The 26,021-nt window shown below is 42.2% G+C and overlaps 1 protein-coding gene across 3 annotated transcripts in view; it reads right to left on the bottom strand.

Annotated features, from left to right (window-relative positions):
* L3mbtl4 (L3MBTL histone methyl-lysine binding protein 4) overlaps positions 1 to 26,021 on the bottom strand; it is a 533,749-nt gene that overhangs the window by 353,275 nt on the left and 154,453 nt on the right. For all 3 annotated transcript variants that reach the window (XM_087564391.1, XM_087564392.1, NM_001433416.1), the window contains 1 exon segment: positions 20,415 to 20,516. In XM_087564391.1, the coding sequence (XP_087420517.1) occupies positions 20,415 to 20,486 (72 nt within the window). In that variant the 5' untranslated portion in view covers positions 20,487 to 20,516.

The following is a 26,021-nucleotide window of genomic DNA, read 5'->3' as shown; positions in this document are numbered from 1 at the left end:
TGTTTTGGGATTTTTTTTTTGTTTTTATTTTACAATGTCAAATTAAATAACCTGAAATATATACAAGTATGCAACTTAAGTTGATCAGTAAGTATTTTTATTTTTCTATCAAGTGTCTCTTGAGAGTCCCATGTTGAAGGGTTGGGCAACAGCATGCAGTCCTACTAGGAGACAGTGGAGTCCTTTGGATGAACAGTCTGTGTGACTTTAGAAGACTGTCCTCACATCATCCTCCTCCCAACACCAAACCCTTCCCTCCGTCATCCCACCCCCAGCCCTTCTCTTGCTTACCCCTCCCCTGAGGTAAGAAGCTTAACTCTGCCCACACAGTACTGTGTCATGTGACCAGCCCCACAATCAAAGTGGTCAGTCAGCTGCAGACTAGGAAGCCTGAAACTTCAAACCAAAATAAATATTTCTCTCTGTTCACATATTTACTTTGGGCATTTGTGTCACAGAAAAGAAATGGAATGCTAAGGAACATGGTCGGGTAAGCAAATGAAACAACTTGATGTGACAGCACCAGACTGCCAATTGCTTATGCGGCCGTAAGTGACCTTCCCTACCCAGGCTTTAGCCTGGTGGGTCTCTACGTGCATTTGTTAAGGGAGTAATGAATGATGTGTTTGAGTTCATGCATGTTAACATATAAGTGGACAATATTTGACTCTACCCTCCACCTCCCCATGTCCGCATGTCTATGTCTGTATATATTCAGAATGTAATTTTACAGTGAAAACATTCCCATCTGCCTTCCTCCATCTAGCCAACTCACGGCATTTCTAAGAGGTAAACACTTTCATTAGTTTACAGTATATCCTTGCAAATTTTCCACTGTGAAAATACAAAGAAACATGACTACTTGTGCTTACTTTCCTGCCCACATCTCCAAAGGGGACCTGTTGTAGTTTTTCTCTGGCACCTTTATTTGATAGAGGACTTCCCAATAAGGAAGCCGTCTGTTACTCACCTTCCACGGCTGCGCCCCATTACAATGAATGTGTATGGCAGGATTTATCTCGCTCTATAGGTTGTTGGCAATCCTGTTTTGTTCAAGTTTACAGTGCTGCAGTGAAAGCCTACATGTGTGCTTCTTTGTGCACCTGTAAGTCTCATGTGCAAAGCAACAGTAGTGTGGCACTGCCCATCAAAGGAGATGTGACCCCAGAGTTGCTAAGGTCTGCTGAGTTACCCTCTCCATGGCTGCTTCTCCTCTTGGGCACAAGACTGTCAGGTGCTTGTTTCCCATATCCATGTCAGTAGCATGTGCTGTAAGTTGGGGGTTTAGGGCAAAGTGACAAAAGGATGTTCACTGTAGCACCAGCATCTGTTCTATGAGGAAGAGGTTAGAGATCATATTGTTGGTTGAAAGATTATTTATGTTTCTCTTATAGTAAATACCTTTTCTATCCATACTCTTCACCCTGGAATGACTGCCTAGCTTTTGATCTTAATAAAATAGAAAAACTAGTCTTTTGCCTCTGGTATGGTATGCATACATTATATGCATGTTTGTGTGTGTGTGTGTGTGTGTGTGTGTGTGTGTGTGAGAGAGAGAGAGAGAGAGAGAGAGAGAGAGAGAGAGAGAGAGTTGTATTTTTTTATATATGTTTTGTTTTTCCCGGGCTGTCACTTCCCTTTCTAACTTGCTTATGATGTATTTTTTTGAGACAGGGCATCTCTGTACATCCCTGGCTGTCCTGGAACTTGCTCTATTATTCTAAGAAATACAATGACCAAGCCTTTGCTTTATGGTGTTTAGACTTAGTAAAAGGCTAGAAAAGCCTCTTTATTCTGCAATGACAAGAAACTACCCTCTTTTGCACCCCGTGGCTCATCCCTTACGTTTGACTCTTCAGAATCTAACCTACACTAGAAAAGAACGTGAGGTAAAGCCATTTTATCCAGGAAGCTACTCACGTGTCCCTACTTAGCAGCTGCCTCTCTCAAAGACCTGTGCATTCCAACCTATTTCTGGCTTTCTATTCTGTTTGTTTGGTCCATCCATCTATTTGTGTGTGAGGAGCATGCTGTTCCCATCACAGCAGCTCTTTGGTTTCATGTGCTTTCTAGGATACCTAATACTTTGCACACAAGGAGAGAGTCCTGTTTGTGTGCACATTTTAGAATCAAGATAGCTGAAAGCTCAATGTCTAAAAGCTCCTCTTCCTATCTGTCGGATCCCAGGCAGATGGCTTCTTTAACCTCTATGGATCTCAGTTTCCTGTCTGTCCTCCAGAAAGTCCTATCTTCTTAAACAGAACTGTTTGAGGATTGCAGTCCTGTGGGTGAACGCCCTCAGCCCAGCCTATGACATATGCAGGTTTTTGACTCATGGGAGTAATCAGTAATTTTGCCAGATTTCAAACTGCTAATAATGTATCCGGGGACTTTAAAATTAAATTAGTTGGCCAGCTAGTGTTTACAGACTGAAGCAACGTGTCTCAAATGAACGTGAGCCCTCATGAAAGAAGCATTAGGGAAGAGCAAACAAGAGTCTTACAACGGAGACGGTCTGCCATTTAACAAGCATCTATTGAGCGATTATTATGTGCCTGTTGCTGGCTGGCTAAAGGTAAATAAGCCAGGCTCAGTGAGGGGCTCCCTCTAGGGAGATGGGCTTCCTTGGCCTTCCCATGTCCTTGCAACAGGCCCTTGATGGTGACATCCATGTGTATCTGCGTACTCGCTGCTGTCCTTCCGGCCTAGTCTCTCCCTGGTCCTCTCTGAACCTACCACTCTAAGTATAACTTTATTGTTGTCCCAGTGTAGTTCCCGCCCCATGCTTCCCTCGCTCTACCAATCCCACACCAGACAGAGCGTCCTCAGCCACCAAAACAATCGTCAGCAACTCTGTATCTCCCCTCGCCAAGTTTTCCTGTACAGATCCGAAGCAGGACTGTAATCTCCTGGCTCTCCGTGATCACCAAAGTGAGGTCCATCAGTCTGTGATCTAAACCCCTTTTGCCTTCAGCTCAAAATTCCCGACTCCCAGCACAGCTTCCTGCACCGGCATCTCAGCAGGTCAGTGAGTCACCCAGCCAGGTGGCAATGTGACCCGCATCACACAACAAAAGCCATTTTTTCTGGTGGGGCAACGTGATAAGACTCAACGGATGGAGTAGGAGATTCTCCTGCCGGCTGGAAGGATGTGGATCACCACGCAGAGAGAGACTGCTGGAGAACCAAAGCCTCGAGAAGCTGAGCGAGTCCTGCCTAACAGCCAAGGAGAGGGAAACAAGCCTGCCCACAGACAAGGGCACCCAGTGATGACACTCACCTCCAAAGAGACCCACCAGGCCCTCACAGATGTTACCACACTCAAGCCTTGCCCCAACTTTTCAGAAACCGTGCGACAACAATAAAAGGACATTTTGAGCTGCTGTATTCGAGGCATTTCGATACAAGACTACTGAAAGCATAGCATATTAGGTCCTATGTATCCCTTAGATATCAACCGAGGAAATCTGAGCTTCCCTCTTCCCTCCCTCTTGCCAGGATGGGCTGACGAACCTTCCAATGCCTAGAGGCACTTGGTACAGAATCCTGGGGTTGATCCTACTATTGTACCGTGAATCACCTTGTTTTTCCTCTCTCCAAATCTGAGAGGACTTCTGAGCCTGAAGAAGGGAGACTGTGTCTGCTCCATTTTTCATCCCCAAGCACCTGGTCCAATTTCACAACCTGGTGCCTAGACCCAGTTTATGGAGTAGTTGCTGGAGAATGGCCTGAAAGCAAGGTTCAAGAGCAGCTCTCTTCTGCCAGGCACATGTCACATCCAAAGTCACAACAGATGCCTTTGTGCCATCAGTAATGGGGCACACTAATAAAAGGTGCCACAAATCAGGGCCCCTCCCACTTTAACGTATACAAGAATCACCTAGGAATCTCACCAACACGCATACACGTTTAGGTTTTGGGAGAAGAGGGGACTGACAATCTAGGCTTCTTTTGTAGCTCCTTGCAGTTTCACCAACATTCCTGTTCACATTACAGAATTCCACCTTTCACCAGGACAACCGGTGGGAGCAGGGTAGTGGTAATCCAATCACATCGACAAAGATTGTTCAATGACTGGGTTGAACACCCAAATCAGGCCTACTCTCCTATGGTAGCTCATTACACATGGTTTAGCCCTCTCCATTCAGTCAATACACAAGAGATTTGCATAATTCAAAGCAGTCTAACTCACCCCTACAGCAAACCTGCAATGGTAGTGGGAGCTGATTATGCTCACGTGACGGCTGCCTGCCGGAGCTCTTTGACAATCACTGGATCATTCAAACCAAAATGAAATCTATAATGTGCTATCTGTCACTCAGCGAGCGGGTTAGGAGACTTGGCTCCCACCTTTATTTGCTGTTGAAATTCTGTCTAGAAAGAAAACGAATACCCCATGAAAATATTATTACTTCTTACTCTGAGCATCATTAACTACCTAACTTTCCTGTGCCTGTATGTTCTTTAGATAGACTAAGGTTTGGGATATGTTGATACACACACACACACACACACACACACACACACACACACACACATGTGATTTTTGCTTTATTGTCAGAAGCAATTTACACTTATTTTATGAGTCATTCATTCCATTGTTTTTGAAAATAGAAGACTATTTAATGCCATATAAGAGAGCCAAAATGCTGAATTAAGGGCCAAGTAACCTAATGTCAAACCAAACATAGCAAAAATAGTTATTTAAGCTTGAATGAATGGTTTATGTTCTCCAGACCTGGATTTTCTCTTTTCCTAAATTAACAGGATTGAAATAAATGTCCTCCATGGCTCTTGAAGCTTTAACATCCTTCATCAGTAAATTATTTCACAAAATAATATTAGGTCCACACTGCTGATGAATGCAGGACATGTTTCAAAAGGGAAAATGTATACTGAGTCTTCTCCTCACATTTGGTGCACTTAGAGAAATCATCATGAGCTGAAGAAAATACAGCCGCTGTTATGAGCTCCCAGGTTACAAACGTTGCTTCTAAAAGCTGAGACTAAAGCTGAATCGCTGGGGAAACAAAAACAATGTCCTGAAGAAAAAAATAATAAGCACTGATAGCTGAAGAAATAAAAAATAAAATGTGCTACATTTGTACATTGGGTGCATTTCCACTAACAATTTAAGATCTGTCATCCAGGAAGGGAGCATTGTGTGGCGTGAGGCAACCCACTCAGCTGGGCATGCTGTTCCCTGCTCATGACCTTGCTCACATCACGAGGCTGTGAGAATGAGTTTCAATGGCCGTCTTAGTGAGTCAGTGCCTGAGTCCCTCTAGGGCTTCCAGTCAAAGATTCTGGGTTGCTTGAATGCCTACAATGCCCTATTTTACTTTCACTGCTGGACAAAGGTCTCTGGAAAGCTGGAGGGTTTTTAGAGCCCTGGGGTCCCTGCTCCAGCAGCTGACATCTGCCTGGAGGTGACACATAGTAGCTCTGTGAACTATAGAAAATATACATTTCTGACTGATAATTCCAGTAATGGAACTGCTGCCTCCATTTACAGCTCCTCTCTCTCTCTCTCTCTCTCTCTCTCTCTCTCTCTCTCTCTCTCTCTCTCTGTCACACACACACACACACACACACACACACACACACACACACACACACACATTTTTAGAATTTGTGTATGCTCTGGTCCCATGTGGAATATGAACCGAAGATGAACGAAATTAACCATGGAGAGCAATAATGCACAGATATGTGGGAACCTTCTCCACTGTTCTATTGAAACTTATATGTCAGAGAAGAGAAGGAAAGTGCTTCCATTTTGTTCAAATACCTGGTCTTATGGCAACAGTCTCCCAAGAAAATCTCTATAGTACTTTCAAAGGCTTATAAAAGCAAAGAGTGACATTTCCTGTAGTTTATTATGAACACCTTTCTGAAGTATGTCTGTAAATTCATTCCACTGATGATTGGAAAATGGCATCAGTCCTATGTAAGACCATGAAATGGTAGCGCTAAGAGCAAGCAAGCAAGCAAAGCGGGAACTTAAATAACTCTGCACCCAGCGTTTTCTCAACACCTATTTAAGGATGTTATTAATGAGATTTCACTTCACCTTGCCAAACCTGAGGTCAACCATGGCTCTCTGGCAATCTTTTTTTTTTTTCTTTCTTTTTTTTTTGAATTGGATTTTTTTAAATTTACATTTCAAATGTTATCCCCTTTCCCGGTTTCCCATCCATAAAGCCCCTATCTCATCCCCCTACCCCTTCTTCTATGAGGTGTTCCCCCACCTATCCACAAACCCTTTCCCTCCTCCCCACCCTGACATTCCCTTACACTGGGGGGGGGGTCCAGCCTTGGTGGGACCAAGGGCTTCTCCTACCATTGGCACCCAACAAGGCCATCTTCTGCTGCACATGCAGCTGGAGCCATGGGTCTGTCCAGGTGTACTTTTTGAATGGTGGTTTAATCCCTGGGAGCTCTGGTTGGTTGGTATTGTTGTTCTCATGGAGTTGCAATCTCCCCCACCAAACTCCTTCAATCCTTTCTCTAACTCCTCCAATGGGGACCCTATTCTCAGTTCAATGGTGGGCTGCAAGCATTCTCCTCTGGCATTGACTCTCTCTGGCATTCTTATGCTCAGGCCAGTAGACACCCTTTCAGATGTAACCTCTTCAGCTCTGCCATGAAAACTAACTGGGAGGGACCACCCAGACATGCTCAAAACAGCTTCCTTTCTCATAACCTCAGACTTATCAAAGTAGAAAGACCCATAAAGTCCTTCTAAGACTCTTGTTTTACAAGGGAACTACCCCAACCTGACAAAGGGAACCCTGCTTGATCACATAGCAGAAACAAAGACTAAAATCTAAATCTGCTCATCTATAAGCACAGGCTCCTCATTCTGGAGGAGCAACATCTATTGTAGGCAGACAAGCCATCGAACCCTGCCCTAGCATCCTCCTCTTGTTCATCTCGGTCACTGCCAACCTCACACTGTAGCTCATGAAATCCTGCAACTTTCTCCTCCTTCAAGATGAGAAAATGCCCACATGCTAATATGTAAATTGTATTCTCCCAGAAAACAGTTTAAAGAACTGAACCAACCAACCAAACAAACAAACAACAAAACCATTGTCTTAACACAACAAGAAAACATGGTTTAGAAACATCTTATTTGCTCTTTCTCAAAAGAGTGACCATCACCTAGAGTACCAATATGCTAAAGAAGTTCTTGGTGACCTTACTCTAAGTATGTTAGCTTCCTTTACTTTAATACCCAATTAAAGATTTAAAAGCCCCATACTTCTGTGTCCCAAAATTTAAAACTCAGTATTTATAGAGGTTTGCTCCTTTTGGGAGGTTCCAAGGAAAGAGAGTAACAGATGATATTTACTCTAGATTACAAATTTTATCCATACAAGTAGATGCCATATATTTTATTCTTATGTAGTTAAGACAAATATTCCTTTATAAAGATTGTGAAGCCATACTTTAGGGGTGACCTAGATTTTATATACTGTACATTGTTTTGAAGTGACTGAGTCAAAATACCCAAATGTACATCAAATATCAATAAAATCACTTTGAGAAAAAAAGAGTTCAATTTTTCCAAGTCATTATGTGCCTATCTTCAGCTAGTTAATTCTCAAGGTGATGGGTGATAAGAGCTTATAAAAGAGACTCAAATGTCACTGGTCTTCATGCCAGACACTGACAAGAGGAAGGGGGTGGCAAGGAGTCTCCAAGAAACAGAAAACCTCCCATTTTGCTTCTTTGGAGCAGTGGTTCTGGAGCAGAAACACAAGGTCACCTGCATAGGAGAACCACATAAGGAAAGATGGAAGATATATAAGGAAACCCATAGGAGATAGTCACCATGCCAGAGGAATTGCAGAAAGGACAAACCAGGATGACATACCTACACATCAGCTGGGAAAGTATCCAGATAACTACAAAGTGAATGAACAAAAATGCTGATTGTGGCATGTATAGCCACAAAAATAAAAGCAAACTCAGAGTTTACAGTAGGATCCCTGGCCCATAGATCAAGTGAAGTTCTAGGTAAGATGATGAGAATCAGAATACAAAAAAAGTGGGAAAAACTTGAGTAATTCAGGAGGAAACAGAAAACCCTCCAAAAAAGTCCAGAAAAAAGACTCATGGCACAGAGACACTAGACACAACTTCTGCCTTGCTTGTCCCTGACAAGGGATGTGGTAATAAGGGTGGCAGAGAAAGTGCTTTCAGAAAATGTCAGGTTAGAAATGGACAATTCTGTCCTTGGGTCAAAGGCAGACCAGCCATGCCTCATTCAGCTACATTTGGTGAAACAGTGGTTTTTAGATCAGACAGACTACAATAAAGACAAAAACAAAAACAAAAAAACCTTTCATTTTGTCTTTCTAGGACTCAAGGCAATGGCCAGCATGTATTCTGAGACAGACTCTCTGGTTACCCTGGGAATCTGACCTGTTATAAGGGCCTCATTCAGGGGAAAACCATAGGTCAATGAGCCACAATTTGTCCTGTTCTTCAACTGCTGGATGAAGAAGGCCCCATGAGGTAGTTATCAAAAGTAGGGAACAGGGGACTGCTCACAAGCCCAAGGGTACATACACAGGAGGTTCAGCTCAGATTAGAATACATATGAGGGAAAAAGAGTCCTGCCTTTTTTAGCTTGGACAGATCTCAGCAACCAAGAACAACCCTGGTCTGCTATATCTCTGAGTATCATAATATAGTGATACTCATGGCACCAGTGAGTAGAACACTTTCTGAAGGAAGCTACATCCTGCAGAGCCTACAAACTCTGAAATCACAGGGGAATACACGATACCCTCAGCTGCACCCCACAGCAGGGCGATTAACACTGAACAGTTCTTGAGAACCCAAAGACAGTGCCACTCTCAGTATTTCTCACATTCCCAGAGCACATGGGAGCCACTCCCCAGCTAAAGCATTAGCCGTAATAGGAGAAGAGTTTGGGAGCCTTAGAAGGCTGAGAGAAACTGAGCAAACCACAAAACTAAGTGCACACCAGCAGAGGCCTGTGGCACATACACAAGGAAGACACACTTCCAACAGGCATCTCCATTCTGCACTTTTTATCAATACTGTGATAGAAATACTAGCTGGGACAATTAGGCAACATAAGGGAATTAAAGGGATCCAAGTAGAAGTCAAACTATCGCAATTTGCAGATGAAATGATACTTTATATTAAAGATCCCCAAAGTTCTAACAGAATACTTACACGACTAGTAAGCAAATTCAGCAATATGGCAAGATGCAGAACCAAGTTGCATTAATCAATAGTATTTTTCTATAAGCCAACAGCAAAAATACAGAGAGGGGATCATGGAAACAAACCCATTCCAACAGCCTCAAAGAAAATAAAATATCTAGGAATAAATCTACCAAAGGAAGTGAAATGAAAGCTTTAGACATTGGGAGAAAGAGATAAAGATATGAAAAAGGAGAAAGACATAACATGCTGTGGGTTGATGAAATTAATGTTGTGGAAGTGACAATTCTACCAAATTATACTTACAGATTCAAGGAAACCCCAATCAAAATCTCATCTAATTTTTCACAGAAATAGAAAAAAAACTATCCTAAAATTCATATGAATTCCCTAGATAACTAAAACAACCCTAAGCAAAAAGAATGATGCTGGAGAATTACAACTCCATATCTTAAGATACATTGCAGAGCCATAGTAACAAACATTATATGGCACCAGCACAAAACCAGACATGTAAACCAGTAGAACGAACCTGATGATCCAAACACAATCACACTAACTTCAGTCACCTAAAATTTGACACAAATGTCAAAAACATGAGTTGGAAAAGAAAATAAGGATCTAGACCTGTATCTACCACCTTGTATAAAAACTAACTTTAAGTGAATCAAAGACCTAAACCTGAAACAACTCGAAGGAAACATAGTCAGGACCTTACAGGATACAGATGTGGCCAAGGGCTGCCTGAATAGGACTTCGTTTGCCCAAGAAACCTAAATGATTGATATCTAGAACTATAAACAACTTTTAAAAAGTTACAAAAACAAATGACCCATTCTAGAAATGAGCCTGGGGCCTGGACAGAGAGTTCTCAAAAGAATAAACTAAACGGTTAAGAAATATATCAAAAAAATGTCCATAATTCCTAGCAACTATGAACATGCAAGTCAAAGCAGCTTTGATGTTTCGTTTTATCCCAGTCAAAGATCAAAAAAAATCAATATCAAATGCTGAAGGGTAAGTGAGAAAAAGGGAACCCTATTCACTGTTGGTCAGACTGAAAATTGATGCAGATATTATGGAAATCAGTGAGGAAAAAATCTCCGAAAGCTAAAAGTAAATCTGCCACATAACCCAACTATAGGCCCAAAGTATGACATTATAATCCACAGAATATAATCCATGTTCACTGCTGCTCTGTTTACAATATCTTAGGAATGGAAGCAACCTAAATGTCCTTCACCTCCAACAAATGGATAGTGAAAATGGCCCATGTCCACTACCGAATACTATTCAGCTTTAAAGAAAAGCTCCTGAATTTGCAGGTAAGTGAATAGATGTAGAGAAGATGGTATTGAGTGAGGTAACCCTGATCCCGAAAGTCAAAAGGCATATGTTTTGTCTCATTTGGGGCTCCCAAATCTTCAGATGTGAGCGCATAGCCTGGAGTGGCTTGCAGTGCTCAGGAGAGCACTGCAAGGGTTCAGAACTTTGAAAGCAATAGCGAGGGGAATATCAGTGTATAAATGATCTGATTACAGCAATGGAAAGAGGAGCACTTTAGGGAACGTGAGACAGACAAATACACAATAAAAATGGAGGAGAGTAGAGGAGAACAGAGGAGTACAGGTTGTCTAATGGGAAATGAAGAAAGGGGTTTGTACAGGGAGTGAATGGAGTTCAATACAGTAGGAAGGAGGCAGAGAAAATACACTAGCAATATCTGAAAAGGCTGTAAGAAATCATACTATTAACTATTTACCTTAAAAGAATCTTATAAGGTATGCAATTCTGCTTGTAAATATGCATATGTAACTCTAATAAGCTTTTCTCAACTGGACTGACAACATTACCTCCAAGAGCCAAAGACAAACTAACAAAATACAAAAAAATAAAAAAAAATACAGAATGCCTGTTTGGAGTCATTTGCTGGGGTTGTCTAAGAGTCTCCCCAATATACTGCCTACTGGCATTGCCCTTGGTTACTATCCAGAGGTACAAGGAAAGGACCTGTTGTTGAAGGTACCATGCACTTCAGGGGCCCTGGGGCTAAAGAACTTACCTGAATGCCTCTTCCCTAAAAACTAACTTTCATGGTACCAAGGTACTTTGTACCAAAAGTTCCCCAAAAAGGTGGGCAACCAACAGTCCTACCTAACTCTGATACTTATGAACCACATCAACAACTAGGATGTCAAGTTAAGCCTAAAGGTACAGTAGTATGGCACACATAACTTGGTAGTAACCAACTGCCCTCTAATTGGACTTAAGATTGGCTCAACAAGAGGCAAACTATGCCTGGTACTGAAAGCCTTGCTAACTACTCAGTCTAATCATGGGTGTTTGAGGAGAACCTTCAAATGCTAATTTACTAAGCAATCCAAGTCCGTATCAGTACTCTCTAAGCATGTGGAAGGATAGGACACCAACCCACCTACAAAAACTTTTGACACAGAATGTGTTCTGCTTACAAGAAATGCAGAGAAAAAAATGGAGTGGAGACTGAGGGAATGGTCAATCAATAACTGGCCTAACTTGAGAGCCATCCCATAGGCAAGAGCTAATTCCTGACACTATTGGTGATACTCTGTTATACTTATAGACAGGTGCCTCGCATAAATGTCCTAGGAAGGCTCTACCCACCAGCTGACTGAAGCAGATGCAGATAGCCACAGACAAACATTAGATAAAGCAGAGGGAGTCTTATGGAAGAGTTAGGGAAAAAGATTAAGGGACCCGAAGAGAACAGAGACTCCACAGGAAAACCAACAAAGCCAACTAACCTGGACCACTGAGGAATCCCAGAGACTGAGTCACCAACCAAAGAGTGAGCATTGGCTGCACCTAGCCTCCAGACCCCTGCACATATGTAGGAGATGCACAGCTTGGTCTTCATGTGAGTCCCACAACAAGTGAAGTATGAGATGTTTCTGAATCTGTTTCCTGCTTGTTGATCTCATTCCCTTAACCTGGTTGCCTTGTCTGGCCTCACTGGGAGGGGATGTACCTAGTCCTGCAGAGACTTGATGTACCAGAATGTGGTGATACCCAGGGAGGTCCTTCACCCTCTCACAGCAGAAGAGGGGGGAGAAAATGGGAGAGGGACTATAGGTGGATCAGAATAAGAGGGCCAGCAATCAGTATATAAAATGAATGAATAAATAACTAATAAAAAATAGTAATCTATAAACATTTGTCCTTACATCCAAAGATAAGTGTAGTTTTCAACTCTTATCAAGGAGACTTTGCTTTGTACCAGATATACCGGTACCACTACAGAAAACCAAAATCAATCAAAAGAGCCCAGTCCTTCTGGATATATCCACAAAACACTCTTGAACCTAAGGCTCAGAGAATATTGCAGAAGAGGGTGTGGATAGATTGTAAGAGCCATAAGATCAGGGAGTTTGCTGACACTGTACCTCCCAGAATATTAGAAGTTACACCCATAAAATCTCACCAATATGACTGCACAAAATGAGCTCAATAAGAATGGCACTACTAGAGATGCCTAAGTGGATGGGTGTCTGAGTTAGGGTTTTACTGCTGTGAACAGACACCATGACCAAGGCAACTCTTATAAAGACAACATTTAATTGGGGCTGACTTACAGGTTCAGAGGTTCAGTCCATCATCATCAATGTGGGCACAGGCCAGCATCTAGGCAGGCATGGTGCAGCAGGAGCTGAGAGTCCTACATCTTCATCTGAAGGCTGCTAGGAGACTGGCTTCTAAGCATCTAGGATAAGGGTATGAAGGCCCACTTCCAACACTGAAAAACCTACTCAACAAGGTCACATCTCATAATAATGCTACTCCCTGGGCCAAGGATATACAAAGTATCACAATGGGGAAGAGCCCACAAGGCCTCAGCCCCACACAAAGAACTACAGGCAACTAAGGAATGCCAAAAGTGAAAGAAACAGTCTTTACAGAAACGAGCACCTAAATGGTTATCCAGTATGAAATGGCAGTTCCAAAATCATATGTGCAAGTAGCACCAACAGACTAAACAGATTGTGTGTTTGTATGTGTGTGTGTGTGTGTGTGTGTGTGTGAATTAACAATTAATAAAAATAAGGCAATGAGTTTGAGAAAGCAAGGAGAGATATGAGAGGGTCTTAGAGAGAGAGATTGAAAGAAATGTTGTAATTATATTATAATCTCAAAAGAGTAAAAAATAAAAATAAGATAATGTTCCCTACAAAAGAGAAGAAACACCTGACCAATAAAGAAAAAAAATGTGCACATTGCAATACAAATTACAAAAGGTCAAAGCAACGTTGTCCTTCAGAAGATAATGGCTCCTTACCTAATTAACTCAGAGACACTGAAATAAGTAAATGTCAGATGTGGATTTTAAAAGTTCAAAAAAAAAATCAGCAAGCAGATTGAGACTTTGAAAAGAAAACCAGAAATACTGGAAATGAAACCTTAATGAATCTAATTACAGAATCCCAGAGTAAGGTATCACCGATAGAGCCAAGAAAGGAGAAGAAAGTGCATCAAGAATGGAGGGTGTGGCTGAAGAAGCACTGACATGAATAGGGGAAAGCAAGTGAACATGACCTTAACGTCCCATAAATGTGCCAAGCAATCAAGGACCACATCTAAGAGTCGTCAGACTAGAACAAGGAGCTCAGACATATACGAAGGGCAAAGATAATTTATTCAGGCAACTTAGAATAGAAATTTTCCCAAATCCTGAGAAAGAAACAGACACAGAAACATGAGAGGCATTTAGAACCTCAAATGGACATGAACAAAGGACAACATGTCTGCGCCATAATAAAAATGTTACAAACACAGGACAGTGGGAAAATATTAAAAGGAATAAGGAAAAACCACATTGATGCACAGAGGCAAACAACAAAATAACATCCTGTTGGTTATCAGAAACACAGGACAATGTGTAATGATACCTGCTGATCATTGGAAGTAAGTAACTGCCAAACTAGATTGCTATACCCAGCAAAACTATCTTTTTTATTTATAAAGCTATTCACATGTTTGCTACCACATGTCTGTTCCCTGCTGGTGGCAAACTACACATCCTGTGCCTACCTGACAGTCCCTCCTCTCAATTTTGAGACTCCAGACATGCACCACCAACTCCACCCATCCTCAGGGGGCCTGCATCCTTTACTCTCGCAGGCTCCTTATTTCTATGCAGGAATCTGAGACTCCTGTTGCCTGAAAACAAGGGAAAAGTGGAGGGAGGCTAAAGGATAAGCTCAGAGGAAGGAATGTTGGAGGGAATAGATTCATTCAAACCAGATTATATAAATATATGGAAACATATGGTAATAATTCAAATGTTTATGCTAATAGAAGCATTGTAGTACCAATAAAAACTGAATTAAACTTTATTGCTATAGAGGTATCAACAAGACACTATTAAATTTTAATTCTGACTAAATAAGGATTAATATTGATGCTCCTCTAACTGTTTAATAAATGAAAATGGAAGAAACATTGCTAGACTCATCCAGTTAAGCATTTCCTACATGACAACAGTGGCTAAGACTACAACAGAATGTAACCACAGAGCAATATCTTAATGACTGTAGATACAAAATGGCTAATGCAATTTTCATAAACAGACTTCAAGAACAAATTAAAATCCACATAGCTTACACACCACAACTGAGGTCACTTTACCAATGTTGGTTTAGTATATAGAAATAGTAAGTGTAGTGCACCACATAGATGGGATTAAGGACAGAAATCACATGCTTATCTCAAGACAAGCAGAAAAGGAATTTGACAAAGTTCAACAGTCCTTCATAATACAAGCTCTGAAGAATCTAGATGGGATGAGGCTATAGCTCAGTGGCAGTTGGCTTGACCATAAGGATAAGGTCCTAGGTACAATTTCCAGGTCCAGCTTTAAAACAAAAGAAATCTCAGGAATAGAAGATCAGTTATAATGGTACATGACTTTAATCCCAGCACTTGGGAGGCAAAGGCAGCTGGACCTGTGAGTGTGAGGCCAGTCTGGTCTACAAAGTGAGATCTAGGACACTGAGGGCTACACAGAAAAACCCTGTCTCAAAAAACAAAATGGAAGGAAGGGAGGATGAAGAAAGGGAAGGAAAGGGAGGAAGGAAAAGAAAGCTTAGCATAGAAGAAATGGACCTGGACATTATAAAGGCTATATAAGGAAAATCTAGGCTGGGATCATTCCTCTCACATCTGAGCATGCTTGCTTATCAAGTTTTATTCAATACAGTCCTCAAAGTCTTAGAATAAAAAGAAAAAAATCAAAGGAAACAAAGAGGCCACATTATCCTTATTTGCAGATGACATCATGCTACACTTGAAGGACTCTACGGACCTCTCCAGGAAACTTAGAAATGAAACCTCTTTGAGCAATGGGGGAAGGTACAAAACCAATGTACAAAAGTCAGTAGCTTTTCAACATAGCAGTGACAAACTTGCCAAGAGAGGAATCCAGGGGAGGGGGATTCCTTTCACAAAGGCTTCAATGAGCTTGACAAAGAAAGTAAAAGACTTTTGCAATAAAACTTCTAAGACACGAAAGAAGAAAGCAGAAGACCCTAGGTGATAAAAAGATCTCCTTTGATCTCGGATTGACAGAATTAATATCAAGAAATTAAACATATTATGCAATCCCCATCAAAATTCTAATGACATCCTTTGTTGAACAAGAGGAAAAAAACTAAACTTCATATAGAAGCAGAAAAGACTAAATGACTAAGGCAAGTCTTATTAAAAAAAAAAAAAAACAATGATGGTGATTTCACAGTACCTGGTCTCAAATTATATCACAAAGCCACCGTATTAAAGTCAACATGATATCTGGCACAGAGACAGACCGTACACCAATGGAACAGAGGACAAGAAGACAAATCTGCTCAGCTTGAAAGTTTGGATTTCCACATACACCAATGACTCCAGATGCTTAGCTAAAATTCTGCACAACCGTCAGTTAAGATTCGATCAGAGATCTTAAACATAAGCTAGACTCTTTAAAACTGCTAGAGGGAAAACAAGCCAGACAGGGAAAGACCAATACCATGCTACTCTCATTCACATGCATGACCTAAGTTTAAAATTATCTATGTGCATATGTGTGTATGCATGTGTGCATGTGTGTGCATGTGTGTTCATATGTGTTTACATGCATGCATGCATCTGTGCATGTATGTGCATATGTGTCTGTTCATGTGTGTGCATGAGTGTGTATATGTGTGTGCATTTGTGCATCTGTATGTGCATGTGTGTGTGCACGCACGTGTGCATGTGTGTGAGTGCATGTGCGCACGAGTGTGCACGTGTGTGTGCATGTATGCATATGTATGTGCATGTGTGTGCATGTGTATTTGTATGTGTGTGTACATGTGTGAGTGCACGCAGGTTTGCATGTATGTGTGCATGCCTGTGTTCATACATTGAAACTAGAAAGGGGTTCATGAGAAGGAAGGAAAGCATCCTAATGGAGGGAGAAAGTGAGGGTCCCAGAACATAGCTGACATGAAAACAGAACAGGGAACTGTTGGGGAATGAGGGCAAACAGACTGTGTGCCCTGGACCACAGGGTAAAGTAGTATTGCAGCAGGATGGATCAGATCAGAGAGCAGTTGGCACGAATGTGTGAAGATGCCACCATAAAGCTTTGTGAGCGTCTAAAAAATAAATAAAAATAAAAGAGGGAAAAAAGCCAAGAAAACGAGTATTCAATCTTTTTTTTTTAATCATGGCATATTTGGCATATTCCCAAAATGAACACTATGTACCACTCACCAAAAAGAATAAACAGACCTGAATCTCCAAATTATGCATAGTAACTGCCAAAAAAAAAAAAAAAAAAAAAAAAAAACAGAGCACTAGGGACATAGGGCGGTGGTGATATAGTTGCAAAGCAAGCCCAAGGCTCTAAATGCAGGTAAGTTATTCGTCCATTTAGGATAAGCACTGTGGGTGTGTGATATGTTCATAAACACCTATAAGAGATGTGTTGTTTTAACTTTCCCTTTTGTTTATGTTTCTTGCAGAGACACAGCAAACTATGAGCAGTAGTGACATATTTCAGGAAATACTTTATATTGTTTGATAATAAAAATAAGCATGAGGGGTTTGGTAGAAAAACTCATTTCTTCCCTTAGTGCCTATCTGTATTTGTCTTTTTTAACTGTATGCTCATTTTTGAAAATACAAATAAATGTCTTTACAATTCTACTTACAAATGCATAGAAGATGAGCAAATGAAAACCCCAGTGCCAGCCTGAGGGTGGTGACTCACATCTTTAATCCTAGCACTCAGGAGGCAGAGGCAGGTGGATCTCTAAGCTCAAGGCTAGCCTGGTCTACAGAGCATGTTCTGGGACAACTAGGGGGCTACACAGATAAATCTTATCTTAAGAAAAGAAGAGGAGGTGGAGGACGAGAATGAGGAGGAGGAGGAGGACGACGAGGGGGACGAGGAAAGGCAGACTGACTTAGGACTATCCCAGAAATACACCCACACCCCCTGCCCAAAAATACAGGCTCCTGTCATTGATATTGATTATCTACCAGAAGTGATAGAAAGACTCCACTCCTCATGACACCACACATTTTGGGCATAGGACACCAAGATAATAATTTAGTCATGACCAGAGAACTTCCTGCTGACTACCTGCTGACTAGTACTGAGGGATACTCTATAGGTTGCTGGGATGGAAAAGTCATCAAAACCCTTACCCTGTAAACACTGATGACTGGTATAGTAAAATATATCCATAGGTACAATAGTGGCTTGAATTTTAACCAGCTGCTCTCTGGTTGTATTTCTACCCCACAGAAGAGACGCATAGCTGGCACTGTAAATGCAATCAACAACCTGTGGCTAGAGAGCTCACAGGCCATGGAGGTGAACCATTCTTCTGCTAAATTCATACAATGTCACTCTGCCCTCTGTGTTCACCTATGTTCACATCTCTCTGCTCATAGATGGCTCATAGATTAGATTGGCACTCGGACCTAATCAGAGAAGCTTCTCTGTGCATTAAGTTGTGATTTATGCAGAAACTCACAACTGGTCAAAATGTAGAGAATTTAAGTGTGTGGGTAGAACTCAGCCAGTGATGAAAACAAATCGTCCACCACAGGGGGCTTCAGGATGCTCTCCTACCTGAAGTTTCCACTGGGCATAAAGTTACCACAAGGAGATGGCTTGGGCCAGAGGACTAGAGTGATAAACACTGTGTAGTACCTGCCAGGGGGCTACACTTTGCTGTGAAGTGTTTTCAAGTGTGATTAACATTAAAAATCAATAGATGCTGATGCAAAGCAAATTAGACCAATGATCAGGTCGGTCTCGCCCAAAAGACTGGGCCTCTGAGAGGAAGTAGAAGCCACTGAGAAAGAAGAAGTCTGTCCCCAGTCAGACCTGGGACTCAGGCCTCCAGGATCACCTCTTACCTGGGCCTCCAGCCTGTGCTACAGAGTTCTGATTTGGTGATCACAGTGATTTGCAGGAGCCAAATCTTTAAAACAATTGTCTACGTGGGTTTTGAGATAGACAGACAGATGGGTGGAGGGATGGACAGACATCCTGTTAGTGGAGCTTCTCTGGAGACCTCTGGTAAAACCTCGGGTGTCAATAATCTCCATTCCTTTTCTTGGTCGTGTCCACTCTGTGGGGAGTGGGTGTGGCGGCAGGCCTGGGACTGCACCACTCTGCCTGTATCTTTGTAAATGCACTGTGTTAATTAACTCGGGAACAAAACGGGCCAGTGCCCTGCGCCCGTATTTACATGTGGGATCTAGAAAGGCCTCCTTCAAAGAAGTTGAGATTAGAATAGTGGTTACCTGAGCCTGGAAAGACTGGAATGAGGGAGAGTGGTTATAGCAGCTGACACCTGGGGTTTGGGTATCAGTTGCCTGCTTAGGAGTAAGCTCTGAGGCAGCCTCAGACATAGGGTCTCTATGGGGAAAGAAAATGGACGCTCTGAAGATTGGAGAACGTTTTACCACAACAGGACAGCCAATGGGACAAAGGAGACTGACTCAGTGGGTAAACTGCCTGCTTTAAACCACAAGAACCCACAGAGACTGCTGTCTATGATACAAAGGCAGTGCTGAGGATGGTGGGAAAGGTTACCTGGAGCTCATTGGCCGGCTAGCTGACCCTACCTGGTGAAATTCCAGACTCATGACAGATCCTGTCTGTGTTGGTTTGAATAAGAATGTCCCCCACATAGGCTCACAAATTCAAATGCTTGGTCTTTAAGGCATGGTACTACTTGATACAGATTAGGAGGGATGGCCTTCTTGCAGGAACTGTGTCACTTGGGATAGGCTTTGGATTTCAAATGCTCAAACCAGGTCTCTCTCTGTGTCTATGTCTCTGTGTCTGTCTCTGTCTGTCTTTCTGTCTCTGTCTCTGTTTGTTTCTCTCTCCCTCTCCCTCTCTCTCTTCCCCTCTCTCTCTCTCCCTCTCTCTCTCTCTCTCTCTCTCTCTCTCTGTCTTGTCTCTCTCTGTCTCTGCCTCTCTTTCTCTGTCTGTCTCTGTCTCTGTCCCCCACTCCCACCCCGCCTTTCTCTCTCTCTCTCCCCTTGCTGCCTGTGGATCCAGATGTAGAACTCTCAGCTACGTCCAGCACATGCCTGCCTGCATACCACCATGCTTCCCTCCATGATAACATTGGATTAAGCCTCTGAACTGTAAGCCAGCCCCAATTCAAGGTTTTCCATTATAAGAGTTGCCATGGTCATGGTGTCTCTTCACAGAAATAGTACAAGTGACTAAGAGACTATCTCAAGCAAAATATGGAGGCGGGTGGTGTCTAAGGAAAAACACCTAAAGTTGTCCTCTGGCTGTCTGCACACATGCACACATTAACATTGAATGGTTTTGCATGTGAAACAAAAACCAAAAAGTTTGAGTAGACAGATATGTTTAACCTGACCTAAACAATAAACAATGTTAAAACAATATGATACAACGTATAATTTTTTTATATTTTAATGTATCAGTTCAAAAGCAAGGCAAGAAAATTAAGATCGCCTTTTAGAATATACCAGACTTTAAGAACACTTAGACCCTAGAATAACATGATTAAAACTCGACCATGAGCAAGCAGGTAGTTTTGAGTGTCTGGAAGCATCCCTCGGGTATGGTTACTGCGGTGAGGTCACTACAGTGCATTTCAGCAGTAATCAGCGACTGCAAGACAGATCCCGAGGCTGACACGTCTTACCATGCGTCCGTCCTGATTCATGTGCTCTGTGGACGCCATGCTGAGCTTCCTCTTCCTGTTAGGCTGTCTCATCTCCACTTCAGAGTTCCTTAGCAGTGTTTTCTGCAAAATAGTGGCACGGTGTTAAACATTGGAGGGACTTCTCCCCCTTCTCAATTACAAGAGCAAAGAAATCGCATGCGACTGTGGTCTAAAGAGCTTGAGTTTATCCCTCAGAGTTTATATGTAGAAAGCCTTTAAAAACACAGCTTGGCAGGTTCCCTTGAGCTATGGCCCTCCAGGTGTCCCACAGTTCTAGAGAGCTGTTGTCATGAAAAGGCCTGGTCACCCTGGGTTTTCATCCTGCTCTGAGGTCTCTAGCTCCCTGACTCATCCCAACACTATGTTGCTGCCTGTCCTGAGAGCTCCTCTAAAGCCAAGCTGATGCCACACCATACCCTTGAACCCCAGAACTGTAATCCACATAAGCCTTTAGAAACCAGAGGGGAAAGAAATTCCACAGGAAGACCAACAGAGTCAATGAACTTGGATCCTTAGAGGTTCCCAGAGACTGAATCACCAACCAAAGCACATACATGGGCTGAACCTAGGCCCCCACCTCCCAAACATATGTAGCAGAAGTGCAGCTTGGTTTCCAAGTAGGTACCTCAGCAACTGAAGCAGGGGCTGTCCCTAACTGTTGCCTGCCTGTGGATCCTGTTCTTCTAAGTGGGCTGCCTTGTCTCACCTCAGTGGGAAAGGATGAGCCTAGTCCTGCAGTGATTTGATGAGCCGGGGTGGATGGGTACCTGGTGGGGGAATTTTTCCCTTCTCAGAAAAGAAGGAGAAGGGAGATGGGAGGAAGGGCTTCGTGGGGGGGGGGGGCTGGGAGAAGAGGGGATCTGTGATTGACATGTAAAGTGAATGAGTGAATAAAGAAATCAATAAATCAATAAATAAGTAAATAAATGGGAAAAACATGTCTAGCTTCAGGCATTTTATTATAGAACAAAGAATCCAACTAATGTAAATACAGTTACATTTGCTATAACTGTCTTTAATTATAATTGCTGAACAATATAATAAATATAATAATGGAAAGGGTGATATCTTACACAGAATGTAAGAAAATAGTTATTGCTGTGTTTGGCCTTGTTTAGGATAAATGTATTCATTCATTTGTAAACTTAGATGGCCAATGTGAGGATTGTTGTTATCTCAGGAGCCTTGAGATTTTTTTTCCTTTTTTTTTTTTTTTTTTTTTTTACCTAGCAAAGGCAACTGTCTGAGACACAAGCTCCTGTACTATACACATGCACTACAGAAGGTGCCATTCTGAAATATACTTACTGATATTTAACAACTGGCATACGGTATTGATTTAACAGCCAGTCCTGAGACAAATTCACTTATCTCTGACAAACTTAGCAAACAGCCATACTCGGTCCTCCCTACTCAAGAACTCTCATATCTCCTCTTCCCAAATCTGCCCTCACAGCTTTTATGCGGCACACTGCCAGACAGCAGCAGGCCAGTGGGAAGAGGCTGGGATCCAGCTGTGCTCAGCACACACTGTCATGCTCCCCTCTGCACTTGACCCACACAGAAGAAAACACATCCTTTCAAACTGTGCCATGCTTGGGGTTTGTGGCAGCTCTGGCCTTGCCTGAGCCTCAGATTAGCATGCATTATTGTTTCTTCCCTTAGTTCAGTTTCCAGGTTTGGCTGTCTTTGAATCCAGTGAGCATTTCTTGAATTATCATCTCGTATGTGAGCACTGTCCCGTTTTAATTTGATCTTACCCTCAATGTAATGATCTCACAGTTCTTCCCAACACAGTGTACACCTCCTTTGTCCCATCTTCTGCTGACCCTCATCCTCTGGACCCCCCCCCTTCTCTCCACATTATTGCCTTCTGTATCTGCCACTACTGACCCATCCTTCCTAAGTCAACTAAGGAGACTTCAGAGCCTTCAGAAACAAAAAAACCTTCTTTGATTACTTCCTGTCGCAAATGGATCTTGCACACTTTGCCTACACTTCATGGTTAGTGTTTACACCTTCAACCCAGCACGTAATACTTTGAGATAGTTTTTTCTTTATTTCCTTCTTTATGAGGCTATAAGCAACCTGATAGCAAGGATGGTGATCTGCCCATCCTTGTTTTTCATGACCCAAATTATACCTGGCTCACAGAAGACTTGGAGTATGTTTTTGTTAGCTTTAACTGAATACATGCCTCATAGCCCTGACTCCAACAGATGCCAATCTCAGATGCAAATATTACTCCTTCTAGAATCCTGGATGACTAGTATCATTTCAAACTCAACACCTGTCTCTTTTTCCTTAACACACACACACACACACACACACACACACACACACACACACACACACCAAAACAAAACAACAAAGGAACCCATTTCTCACATCCATTTGCTGTTAGGTGTGCTCTTAAGACAGGCACTTACCTAGTAAATTCAATATCATTTCATTCATTTGCTAAGACGTAAATATGATTCATCATCCCTAGCTCCAGGTAATATTATGAACATCTATGCAAATTAACAGCTTAGATGGAACGCCTTCAGCAGCAGATTATTACTACACCAGACATAAGCCTTGGCAAGGCTGGCTTTTCTTTCTATTGTGAATAACACCCACAGCTTGTCAAACAGAAATCATCTGCTACTGACATCTCCCCTTATAAACAAGGTGATCTGCCTTGCTAATCCCTGGTAATTATCTCAGTAGCCCTGATTTGTATAAAATGTGGAAGTCTGAATTTTTATTATGTGTCAGGGACAAAATAAATGCTTCTATACCAAGGTTTTTCAAAATAAAAATTTGACAATAAATTGAATTCCCTATAAACTTAGAAATAATACAGCACTAATATATAAGGTACCTAAGAATGCAAATATTTTATTCCAAAGAGTAAAAGGATCAATATAAAATAGCATCAAATATAGAAGATGAACGATATATAGGTAATGGTCACTTGATGGTCATTCAGGCACACTTACAGACAGACTTACAGAGAGGGTCTACATACCCATTTTGAAACCCAAGTCTCAAACTTGGCATAGTCAAAAAAACCCAGGACATTTCTTTGAACAGAACGTAATTTGATGTTCTTGGCCCAGCACCTAAACTCTTTGTATTATTCTGATTACTACTGATAATGGCCTACTCCTAAGGAGTCCAAAATAGCACACCAGCCACTGTGCACATTAGCCAAAGTCTTCTTGATTGGCTTTAAAGAAATAAAAAACTTGTTAGAAGTCAGTGAAGAGTGATGTACAATTATAAAGCACATTCTCAAAAGGAAGAAATGGCAAATGATGACCAGGATGAGCCACGCAGTGGATGTGGAACTGTTTCTATCTCTACCACCCAAGGTAAGCTGGTGGGCTTTAAATTGGAAAATGTTATAAATAGCGTTTTACATTTCGAAAAGTGAGAAAGGTAAATATATAAAGAGCATATTCTGTAGGAAAACTGGAAGTACTTTTTGATATTTCAGTTGATCATCAGATACCTTTACTCATATTGGGAGCTCTTAGTCACACACAGAAGACACTTTCCTGACCTTTTTACTTATAAGGACAAATCAGGACTTCACTGAGACAGCATCTTGACATCTCCAGCTCTTCAGATTAAATCAATATCTATGTTTGTCTGCTGTTAGGCTCAGAGGCTATCATCCCTACAGTCAGAGGTACTTTATGGAGCATAGGGATGCTTCCTCAAAAATTCCAGAAGGGTGATACACATGGTACTACTTGCCTGGGATAGCACATGCAAGGGCATGACTTTCTATTCCCCAAATATCCAAGTTTAAACAAAACTTAAAAGTACTTACTCTTACATAAAATTTACCCTTTGGAGGAAGGGAGGAACCAAGGTGGGAGAGGGGATGTGGATGGTGAAGGAGATGTAGGGAGGGCAGGAGAGAAAGGAATAAAATTTCAGAGGGGGTGGGGGTCATCTCCTAGAATGCCAGAGACCTGGGATGGGGCGGGAAGTCTCTAGGTAATTGATCATGGTGTCTCTAGCTGAAACTCCTAGCAGTGGAGGATATGGATCCTGAAGTGGCCACCTGCTGTAGCAAGGCAGGACTCCCAGTAAAGGGATAAGGACACCAGTCCACCCACAAAAGTTTTGATCCAAAATTGGTCCTACCTACAAGTTGTGCAGGTACAAAGATTGAACAAGATGGCAGAAATGGATAATCAATGACTGGCCTAAATTGAGACCCACCCCATGGGCAAGAGCCAATCCCTGACACTGTTATGAATGATACTCTGTTATGACTAGAGACATGAGCCTAGCATAACTGTCTGAGATGCTCTACACAGCAGTGGATAGAAATAGATGAAGATAACCACAGCCAAACATTTGCTGGAGCTCAGGGAGTCATATGGAAGAGTTGGAGTAAGAACTGAGGGACCTGAAAAGGATAGCGACTCCACAAAATGACCAACAGGATCAACTAACCTGGACCATTGGATACTTCCAGAGATCAAGCCATCAACCAAAGAGCAAGCAGGGGCTGCACCTAGGCCCCCTGCACATATATAGCAGATGTGCAACTTGGGCTTTATCCAGGTCCCTCAACAACCAGAGTGGAGGCTGACTCTGTTGCCTGCCTGTGGATCCTGTTCCCCAAACTGGGCTGCCTTGTTTTGGCCTCAGTGAGAGAGGATGAGTCTCATCCTGCAGAGACTTGATGTAACAGGTTGGAGTGATACCCATGAGGGCTTCCACACTCTGAAAGGAGAGAGAGGGAAATGAGGGAGGAGGATGTGTGAAGGATACTGGGAGAAGAGGAGGGGGCTGAGAGCAGGATGTAAAGTGAATAAATGAATTATTTAATAGGGGGATAAAAGAGTACTTACTGCTTGTCGAGGACCTGAGTTCAGTTCAGGAAATCTGACACTCTCTGTTAATACCCACAAACATACAGTATACAAATGTACATACACACATGAACAAAAACAAACAACTGTCTCTGTAAAACAGCAGTGAAACAGCAGCAGAGCATCGAGGCTAAAAATGTTGAAGTCAGGTGTGGCCAGAACAAGGATTTGTCCCTCTGAGCGAAGGAGAGCCCAAAGCGGCCAACCAGAGATGGATGCAGTCAGCAGGAAGCTCCTGGATGGTGAGTTAGGGGTTAAACCAAACTTTGGCACAGAAATCAAGAGCCAGTGGCTGTGTGCAAGAAGGCAAACAATGACAAGCACAGAAAACAAAAGGCCAGAGAGTGGGGCTCACATGATGTAAGCACAAAGCCTCAGCTCTAGTTCTCTGCTCTACAAACAAAAGTGGAGAATCACGAGACCCAACACCAGGCAAAGAATTCAGCCCTCTCAGAATCCCGTGATAGGAAGTGCTCGAAAGGGCACATGAAGGGGGGAAATCCTAACAAGTAAATAAAAGAATTTCCATTATTAACTTGACTTGAAAACTCGAAAGACTCAAGATCCTCAACACAACCCTCAAACTGCAGCACATAAATGGCTGCAAACCTGGGAGAGCAATGCAAGTCAGGTACACAGCCCCTGAGAGACCGGAAGGCAGAAGATGAGACTTTATGCCATCTTGGTTGGCAAAAGCCCCCAAGGA

The sequence above is a fragment of the Rattus norvegicus genome, chromosome 9 (assembly GCF_021556685.1).
Source record: "Rattus norvegicus strain SHRSP/BbbUtx chromosome 9, alternate assembly SHRSP_T2T, whole genome shotgun sequence".
Lineage (NCBI taxonomy): Eukaryota > Metazoa > Chordata > Mammalia > Rodentia > Muridae > Rattus > Rattus norvegicus.
This window is presented reverse-complemented; position numbering and strand designations above follow the sequence as displayed.